At 35.6% G+C, this 10,547-nt stretch overlaps 1 protein-coding gene across 1 annotated transcript; it reads left to right on the forward strand.

The window, feature by feature from the left end:
* The first annotated feature begins 5,816 nt into the window (after positions 1-5,816).
* TK1A (Thymidine kinase) lies at positions 5,817-6,977 on the forward strand. Its single transcript, XM_078964265.1, has 4 exons — positions 5,817-6,101; positions 6,224-6,368; positions 6,447-6,568; positions 6,649-6,977. The coding sequence occupies exons 1-4, from the start codon at positions 5,917-5,919 to the stop codon at positions 6,854-6,856; spliced, it is 660 nt and encodes a 219-aa protein (XP_078820391.1). The 5' UTR covers positions 5,817-5,916; the 3' UTR covers positions 6,857-6,977.
* Positions 6,978-10,547: the final 3,570 nt, after the last annotated feature.

The raw sequence follows: 10,547 nt of genomic DNA on the forward strand, positions 1-10,547 counted from the left end.
TGTTTTTAAATGTTTATAAATGCTTTATGGGGTGATACAAGTTAAATCATGTTTAGTTATTATATCAATCACATGTGATTAATAACTAGCCTGCAAATGGATTTGCTATACGTTAACTGTTTTATCAATAGATTTCTTCAAATGTTTTCCTTAAACGTTTTTATATGTTTAAAACTCTTTAGCAAACTGATTTATACACTGTATGTTTCTTTTCAAACTCTGTTACAAATGTATTTCAAAGAAAGGTTTTCTTTATACTTAAACTGTTTATTCAAACAAAATACTTTCAAACCGTTTTATAAACTGACATCAAGTCGATATTTTCTTAGATATTAATATTTTTCAAAGGTTTTACAAAAACTCCTTTTATGCTTTTATATTATCAAATGCATGCCCATATATGTATAGTTATATAAGAAATGTTTAAAGGACTTAGGAAGGCTAACTCACTCTATTTCCTTTTCCTCGTTCGGATGTGGCTATGGGGTATCGGTTATCCGTCCGAATGTCGTCTAAATATTAGTTATATATCATGTATACATATGTAGACATAAAGTTGCCTTCAGTCAGTTCAGTACCATTGGCTAGCAAAGGTATACCTTCGTTGATACTTATACATTACTAGTAACTATTATAGGTATAGTTAGGAGATACTACTTGCTATTCCTATTACAAGAAATTACACCAGAGTCAGTTCATACATGAGTCTATACTAAATGCTATATGAAGAGATACACTTATATGGATACACTTACTTGGATACATTTAATTGGATACACTTACATGGATACACTTACTTGGATACACTTACATGGATACCTTTACATAGATACTTGGTTAAAGGTATATCTATATATGTATAGTTATATAAGTAATGTTTAAAGGACTTAGGAAGGCTAATCCGCTTTTTTTCCTTTTCCTCGTTGGGATGTGGTCTGGTAGGGTATCGAGTATCCGTCTGAAGGTCGTTTAAATCTTTAGTTATATATCATGTGTACATATACATACATAATAGTTCTGAACAGTCAGTACCTTTGGGTAGCAAAGGTATACGTTCATATATCCATAGTAAACTATTATAGGTGTAGTTTAGGGTTATATATGATTTAGTAATAAATATGGATTTCGACCTAGCGATTCGTTACGGAAGTCACCTTTAGTTCCAAATGTAGAATAGGGACTACCAATCATATTATTACTTACTTACAACGGATCTCGTGAGAAGACTACTTACTTACTAGACGGGACTAACCATTCCGGCACCCACTATTAGCAACAAAGGTAATGAACATCTACGGATGCCTACGGTTAATACTTATACTATGGTACCTTTACCGGACTAACCATTCCTACACCCTGCTGTTAGCTACAGAGGATAATGAACATCTATGGACGTTCAAGGTTAATACTATTTGGCAGTCGCGATGTCAGGTTTATCCTAATACAAAAGAATAATACTTACATTTCTATATTTTCCATATTACTTTTATTTTGTGATACATTCACATAAACGATGAGGTAGACTATATATATTGTTAATAGTATTCATACAAGGGAAAAACCATCTTTGTTACTTTCAAAACAGTCTAGTCTTGGTAGAAGACTACTCCTTATACTAATAGAAATCATAGGGATTTGCTAGGGTGTTCAAACGTTTTCAACTACTTTCAAACAGTTCATACTTATACAAACTTTTTCCAAATGTTCACAAGTCTTTACTTTCCAGTTCTACAAATCAAAGACACATTAATACTTATGAATTCACCAACTTTATTGATGATACTCGCTTTGAATATACTTGTATTCTCAGGTCACAAATAGACAGGTACGACAACCAGGTTTTATGAAGACGGAGAGATCAAGACTCCTATTTTATTTTGATTGTTCATTATGTTGTCTTATACTATGAAAGAACACTTATAATTAAAAATTATACTATTAATGCAATGGATGATGTTGTTGCTTGTTTACTACTTTGCATTGTTGTGATACATTACATGACGTCCTCCGCCCCAGAACGTTTCCGTCGTCCGGTTTTGGGGTGTGACACAACACATCATAATAATAAGTTATGGGTTATCAACGAGCTTGAGACTATCAACAGACCTGAATCTTACATACTTATAAAGCTTGCATTTTTCCTTGATTGTCATGCATTTGAAACCCCCCACAAAAATTTACTAAAACCTTATGCATTTGAAACACCCAAACTTTTTCACCTTCTTAATAATTAATCACATATAATCAATGGTAATTCATATGAGATAATAATTTGCTAAAACCTCATGCATTTGTATGGTATTAGAACATGTTTGAGTTTTTGGGTTGTAGACTTTAGTAAATGGGTAATCCGTTTGATACGTTGGATTTGAAGCTATCTTATTCGAATTACCCAAAACAAGAGATAAATTAATAATATATGCTCATGCATGTTTTGTACAAGCCCTAATCAAAATACAATATATCATGACCATACAATTAAATGTCTTTTATTCCATTTTTGGCTTTATAACAAAAGTTTGTTCACGTGGCGAAGAAAGAAAACTTGAAGATGAATATTTAGGTTGGATGTTTATATAAGATTTGTTTTAAATATATAATATAGATATAAATACACAAATGTGTATCTAATACAGTCCATCACAAATTTAATGTTATAAACTACAATAAAACTCAAAGTGGTTTTCCAAATATAATGTTTATACTATAATATAATATATTAGAAGAATACCATATAGTAGACGAATCCCACATGCTGTGTAGAAATTTAGTTGCATAGATAATATATTATAATTATATTTCATTTAAAATATGTTAGGGTAATTTGGTTATTACATTGTTGTATTAGGCACTATAGTCTCATATATTTTGAATGACTCTTACAAAAACGATGTCTGTAATTTGAATATAACGTAATATATTATGATGTTTATTGAATGATATTATCTTCGATTGAGCACTTTTTAATTTGAATCAACTTTATTATAGTTAAAAAATTTGGCTACATTTTTTCTTTTCACTAGTTCTAGAATATGATTTTTTTATATTAACTTAAAATATGTCACTATCTTAAAATATATTGAGAATTATATTTTTTTATATTTACTTAATATACAACACCATTTTCTATCCAATAGTAAAACTAATGAAAGTCGTTAAATATGTATTTTTATGAGGTTCAACATAAATAGACGACCACAAATGAGAATCCATATCTAATCAATAATCAACTAATTACATTAGATACTAATGTGTACATAAAAATTACATTTAAAATTTTAAACTAATAGTAAAAAAAATTCATTGTTTATTATGATAAAAAATCTATAAATCAAAAAATATACATGCTATTTAATCGCATACGAGTTTTATGTATGACTTATTCACAATACATTAAACCATATATAACCATTTTAAACTACATAATTATCCCACTGCGCAACGCGCGGACATTCACCTAGTATCACATACAACACAACAATATAAACAACTATGGGTTATCAACAACCTTTGGGACTATCAGCAGTGCTAGTGGGCTAACAACATGCCTTGTGGATTAACAATACACCTCACGAATTATCAGCACCCCTGGAGACTATCAGTAGTCCCATAATTCACATAAGGCCCAACCAAAGTATCCATAATTCATAATATTAACAATTATCATTCCCTTGATAATGGGCCTAAAATCCAAGTCCAAAATTATTAATGGGCATCTTGGCCCAATAAGGCCTAACCAAATTATCCATGGCACATACCAAATGAAATAGCCCATAATTCATAGAATGTAACCAGTCTAACAACCAAAATGAAGCCCAAAAGCTCAAAGGCCCAAAACAGATTCAACCCAATCTGTAGCGCGTACGCTCGATGTACCATTCTGGTACGCGCAGCGTACTGGGGACTTAAGGACTACGCGCATCGTACATTGAGTACACCCAACGTTCTTCCAGATCAAGCACTTTCTCCATTAAGTGCTCAATACCTAGTTCCTTTACGTCCAAATGCCAAATCTGAGTTGTTTAATACGTCCTAAGGCATAAAGTTGGCAACTTTATGCCTTTTCATGCCTCACATACACCCAAAACCTTCATTAAGACCTTTCCAAGGTCTTTAACCCACACATGAGACCAATACTTCCACCAAGACTCCATTTTTATGCTTCAGAACGACCAAGGGACCTTAGATCTACCATTATCCTCCCATGGAGTTGCTTAACTCGCCAAAAGAGGTCCAAAATCCAACAAAAGGGAAAAAGCTAGAAAACCTTAGCTAGATCTAAAGATTTAAATGGAAAGGTGCAGGCTTTTTACCTCCAGAAGCCTTGCAAGATGACCCCAATGCAGATTCTTGAGGCACCAAACTGATCCAAGCTTGCTTAACAACTCTCATTCTTGAAAGAACTCCAAAATGGCCACCAAAACCTTCTACTTAGGCTCCAACTCTCACTCACACACTAACTCAGTTGTAGGAAGACGAAATGGGGCTAAAGAGACTGATAGGGTTTGGTCCAAGAGGCTAAGAGGCGTTTAAATAGGGGACAAGTCTGGGAGTTAGGGTTTTGACCCTATGATGTGTACGCCTGGTTTACCCTTATGTACGCCCAGCGTACCTAAGGCTCCTCCACGATCATTCATGCAAAGTACGCTAAGCGTACTCATAGGTACGACCAACGTACTCAAGGGACCAATTATGTTAAAACTTAGATTCTTGAGGGTTATAAGACATACCAGGTTTAGGGTGTTACATTAACTAAGGTTATTACCCACTTACTTCTCATGTTACTGTACGAATGATCGACTGTGGGAATGAAAGAGATTGCACAACTATTGTGAAGTGATATGACAATGCGTGATCTTCGGTAACCGTGTTCTACATAAGTCGACAACAACGAAGTTAACAAAAAGTGCAGTCTTTTTTGAACATTTTAGAAACTTCGTCTACTTGAAGTACCGGTTACCACAAAGTTTTATTTGAACACATGTGTACTTCGTTGGTATTTTGTGTACAAATAGTAACTTTAATGGTATTTTTTGTACTAAAAAACAACAATAATATTTTTTGAACATTTAATAACCAGGTAACATGATGGTTATCTACAATAGTCGGTTCAATGGTATTTTGTGTACTTAAAAAACCAATGATCTTCTTTAATATATATTAAAACAGAAACCTTATGATATCATCTTAAACAATGTAGACCCTTAACTATATTTCAATCATATGTTTTCCACACTTAGATCAAATTGCTGACATCATCTTCTCCGAATGGAATGTATTTAATTCCGATAAAAACTTTTCAATTGTCAAAAAACTAATTTACATCTGTTGAAATATTTTTCATATTATTCAGATTTTGAGATAATGACTATCCAAGTAGATAATGTGATTGTATATATTTTAAATTGTATTCGAAAACCATTTTTTTTCTTATAAAGATATTTACTATTTTATATTAGTTTATGATCGATTATTATTATTTTTTTTTATAATTTATAGTTTTAACCGTTTTATTTTGTTTTACAATATTAATTTTTTAAATTTATAGACTTAAAATATATTTTTCTATATGTTCTCTTGCCTTTAAGACAGATGATAATCTAGTTTTTATATATTTTGAAAATTATTTTTGAAGTCTTTTTCCCTTTTGTAAATTACGTCAACCCAACTCAAGGGGCAAAAATGGCATAAAGTAAAACTATAAGGGCCCTAAAAGAAACAACAGCAATACGCTCCCACTTTTTCAATATCTTCTGTCGTACTCTTCAGTCTTCCCTCCAATAAATTCATCTTGTTCCCAACGAAAATATTTCGAACTCCTCTTCCGATTCCCTCCAAACTTCAAAATCAAAATCAAAATCAAAATCCAGACCTCCATTAATTTATCGTCTATTTATACCTGATCAAGGAAACCGCATGTTTCACATCAATACAGTTCCCCAAAAGACGTCGCTAACCCCTACTGTTAATCACAGTGATCGCGATCTAATGGCGCAGCCTCTTCGTCCTTCCGGCGAGATTCACGTAATCGTCGGGCCTATGTTCGCCGGTAAAACCACCGCTCTTCTTCGCCGGATCAAATCCGAAGGCACTAACGGCAGGTAATTGAACTGTTCTTGTTTTGATCTACTCAATTGCTGCATCTTAATTTGATACTTTTAGGTCAGATCACACATGTTTGTCGATGATCTACTCAATTGTTACAACTTAAATGAATATACAGGAATATAGCGATGATAAAGTCGAGCAAGGATACCCGATACGCCATTAATTCAGTTGTAACACACGACGGGACGAAATACCCATGTTGGGCACTTCCTGATCTGTTGTCTTTCAAACAAAAATTTGGAGAAGAAGCTTATGAAAAGGTGTGTTTTCCAGAAAATCTTTTAGATCAATTAAGCGGAATTCTATTTTAAATCTCATATCCTTTGTGGGATTTGCAGCTGGATGTTATCGGAATTGATGAAGCACAGTTCTTTGATGATCTATATGAATTTTGTTGCACAGCTGCTGATACTGATGGAAAAACTGTCATAGTTGCAGGTCTTGATGGTGATTACTTAAGGTACATTCCATAGCTAAATAATTAATCACGTAATTGTTCATAAAACTTGATTTCTTTTTCTAATTACTTTCAATTTACAGAAGGAACTTTGGTCCAGTTCTTGATATTGTCCCACTTGCTGACACCATAACCAAATTAACAGCTCGATGTGAAGTATGTGGGAAAAAAGCTCATTTCACTTTCAGGAAGACGAAGGAGACACGAACAGAACTTATAGGTGGGGCAGATATGTATATGCCTGTTTGTCGTCAACATTATGTTAATGGGCAAATGGTGATCAAACACTAATACTGCTTTTTTTTTAATGTTTCTATAGTTGATTTCGAATGTTGTTGACGTGTTTACAACTATGTTGTTGTTGTCTTGTGTGTGTATATATATGAGAAGTTAAAAATTTTATGTTCTTGTTTGTCTGATCTCTTTATTGTGTTAATATCTAACTTGGAGAATCAAGAATAGCATTTGATTATTTTGATCATGGATTTATGTGTCATCTTATTGAAATAAAAAAATAAAAAATAAAACTAACAATAAAAATAAAAATTACATTACTTAAAAAAAAAAAATTTTAAAAAATTCTAAAAATTCCAACTATAAATAAAATAAACTACCTCATACGCTTACGTCGGGTTCGAACCAACTCTTTCATAGCTTGGAAAAGTTCCAAGTTTTCGCCCTCATGATCATCTAGTTTCATTTTCAAGATTTCCATATCGGTTTTTGTTTGGAGTGTCGTTTGTGCCCTTTGAAATGATGATTGTGCTTCGATCATTTTCTGTTCCATTCGAGTTATCACCTCGGCCTTCGTTTCTTGAAGTTGCACATATCGATCATATTTATTGCAAAACATATCCATAACACTAGAATTTGAAGATGTTGACCTCGCTTTTGCTTTACTTTTTCCAACGGGCCGACGAAGAGGTTGGTTGTTTTCAAGATCTAGCGTATCGTCATTGATGTCGATGTGTGTTCGGCCGTCCGATTGTGGGGAAGTTGCATCGGGGTTTCTCGAACGCTTTGAACCGGAAGATTGCGAAGTTCCTTCCGTTTGCTCTTTCCATATTGGGGCGTCTTTCAATTTTAGCCACAATTTCATATACGGAAAAGCTTTGTGTGTTAGCATTATTTTTCAAATTGATCCATGGCCGCCTTGAAAACATCAAAATCGTTCGAGCCGCTTTTGCGTATGTTTAGGAGGTTGTTTGTAACATCCAAAATTTCAAACCAATTTAAACTTTTTAAAACATGTCAAGTTCATCAAAACTTTACAACTTTGTTTTCAAAATATTAATTATCAGAGTTTTTCCTAAAAACATAAACATAACAAGAGGAGCTGTACGATCACGCATTTGCCTTGCTGCGATCCCCTAATGTACCTGAAACAATAAACTGAAACTGTAAGCCCGAAAGCTTAGTGAGTTACCCCCAAAATACCGATACACATACAATCCACATAACCATGTCAATAATAACATATCATAACAAACTGAACAGAACAACAAATAACGGGTCCACAACCCTACAGACTGTAATACCCACAAGCCCACAATATGAGTCTCCCTTAGCCCGTAACTGGAATGCCCCCGAGCCCACAATACGAGTCTCCCTTAACCAGTAACTGGAATGCTCCCGAGCCCACAGTACGAGTCTCCCTCAGCCCGTAACTGGAATGCTCCTAGGGTTCGTTGGCTACCGCACGAAGCAGTACAACCTCAACCCATCCCATATAACAAACACATAAATCATAACAATCGAGCATGCAATAATCATATAACATCACAGGTAGTCCTACAGACCTACCTAACAGGCATAACCACTAGCATGCAACACTAAGTCATACTCAACATCTAACACAATTTGAGATAACATATCAAATGGGCCGGCCTTGGTCCCTTAGACCTCTTAGTATAGTGAGGATAACTCACCTCATAGATGTCAACTCAGTAGATAATCCTAACTCTCCGATCACTTGCTAAGAACTCCACCACCTATTACCATAGTACAGATATACTCATAAGTCCTCATCCTTACAAAGTATTCCACAAACCAACTAGTTAACCCCTGGTCAAAGTCAAAGTCATCAGTTAAGGTCAACAATCCATATTGACTTCAACTCGCTAAGTACTCTCGGCTACTTGCCGAGTTCTTTGAAGTACATTCCAAATCGTTGAGTCATCGGGGTGACTCGTCAAGTTCCTTCGATTTTCGATCAAACTTTAAGGCCACCTGTCGAGTTTCCTCCTTGCGAATCGACGGATACACACACATACATATCCTGGAGAAAACTCATCCGACTCGCCGAGTTTGTTCTTCAACTCGTCGAGTCTTATGGCAATCTTCATTGGACTCGCCGATTTGTTCATCCAACTCGTCGAGTTCTCGGCCATCTTCATGTGACTCGCCGCGTCGACCTTGCGACTCGCCGAGTCCCTTCAGTCCTTAAGCCATACAGACCCATTTAAGCCATGCGATGGCTCCAAATTACAGATCCAAGCTTCCAGGACATGCCTTTCACGTAAAGTTGCAAACTTTACGTGCATGCATGGCTAAAAAGGTTCTTAATGCCAAATCTACACTCTTAATGGGGTTTCATGCACAAGGGGGGCCTCAACCACAACCAAGACAGGAACTTTATGATTCTAGAACTTGGGAAGGGTCCAGATCTGAAGTTACAATTTCAGATCTAGTTCATGTCTTGCAATATCAGCTTATTCAAACCATAAAAACCCTTTATCTCCACCATATGAGGTCTAGAAGGAAAGGAAATAAAGATGTCGACTTGATACCTTCAATGGATGCTAACTGAGGTAGATCTCGGATTTTCACTCCTTCCTTGCTCCTATCCTCTTGTTCGCCAAGTTCTTCCTCCCACAAAGCCTTCCTTCCAAGCTTACAATGCACAAGAATGACACAACACACGGGTTAGGGTTTCTATGAGCTCTCAAGGACTACAAGGAGGCCAAATGAGGCTTATGCCTCCTTAAATAGAGTGCAAAACCCCATGATTTAGGGTTTCATCTGCCAGTTCCTACTCGTCGAGTCCCTTTATGGACTCGGCGAGTAGGTCACTAAGTGTGCGATCTCACCTCGTTGCTACTCGACGAGTAGGGAACCCTTAAGTCGTTGAGTAGGACTTAAAACCAAAGAAATTCTTACTTAAATCCATACCTGAGAATCGGGGCGTTACATTGTTATAGATTCCTCCAAACTCGGTGCATTTTAGTCGAATATCTCGCCATTTCGACGTAATTTGATCGGCGTTTCAACTTTCACTTTCCATTAACTCGTAGAAAATGGCTCGAACTTTCTCCCAAAAACTTCCGTAAGACTGACTATTTCCTACAATTGGATCTTCGGAAGCCGCCAACCATGCCTCCACTAACTTTTCTTCTTATTTTGTCCATAGAACCCTTTCTTGGGCGGTAGTGGGTCGGGCCGGTTTTTTTTCCCTTTTTTCTTTTTTGGTTGAGGTGGTGGTGAAGTTTGCGTTTTCGCAACAAAATCCAGCGAAAGTGGTGGTTCTGATCTTGGTGGTTGTGAAATTGGAGGTTGTTGTTGTTGTGACGATTGTTGTTGGAGTTGTAGTTGTTGAAATTGTTGGTATTGTTGTGAAATTTGGTGTTGTTGGAAAGACGGAAAAAGTTGATATTATTGTTGGAAAAGTGGTGTTTGTTGGATAGGGAAACCGGTTTGAAGTAGATTGAGAAAACCGCCTTGAGGTGACTCCATAGTCGGGAATTGGTGAGGTGTTGTATCTAACGCAAAAGCGTTATCGGGTTTGGGATTTCTTTAATTTGGAGGGGTATTTTGGTTGGGATTGTGACAACCCAAGTTGTCCCGTTACATTTCTCCGTTACCGTTAACGGAATATTCCACAATTCAAAAGTTCCGTTAATGAGAAGTCTTCAAGTTTAATAAACATTTCAATTGTGTATGTTTATATGCCGTTAAGTCGTGATAAAAGAAAATAAAATACATA

Source organism: Lactuca saligna, chromosome 7 (genome assembly GCF_052625555.1).
Source record: "Lactuca saligna cultivar CGN05327 chromosome 7, ASM5262555v1, whole genome shotgun sequence".
Classification (NCBI taxonomy): Eukaryota; Viridiplantae; Streptophyta; class Magnoliopsida; order Asterales; family Asteraceae; genus Lactuca; species Lactuca saligna.

What these genes read in the sequence shown, in the direction of transcription:
- TK1A (XM_078964265.1), top strand. Translation starts at nt 5,917, where the DNA reads ATGTTTCACATCAATACAGTTCCCCAAAAGACGTCGCTAACCCCTACT. An exon ending in TCCGAAGGCACTAACGGCAG is followed by an intron (nt 6,102 to 6,223) that starts GTAATTGAACTG and finishes ATGAATATACAG; the next exon opens with GAATATAGCGATGATAAAGT. An exon ending in CTTGATGGTGATTACTTAAG is followed by an intron (nt 6,569 to 6,648) that starts GTACATTCCATA and finishes TTCAATTTACAG; the next exon opens with AAGGAACTTTGGTCCAGTTC.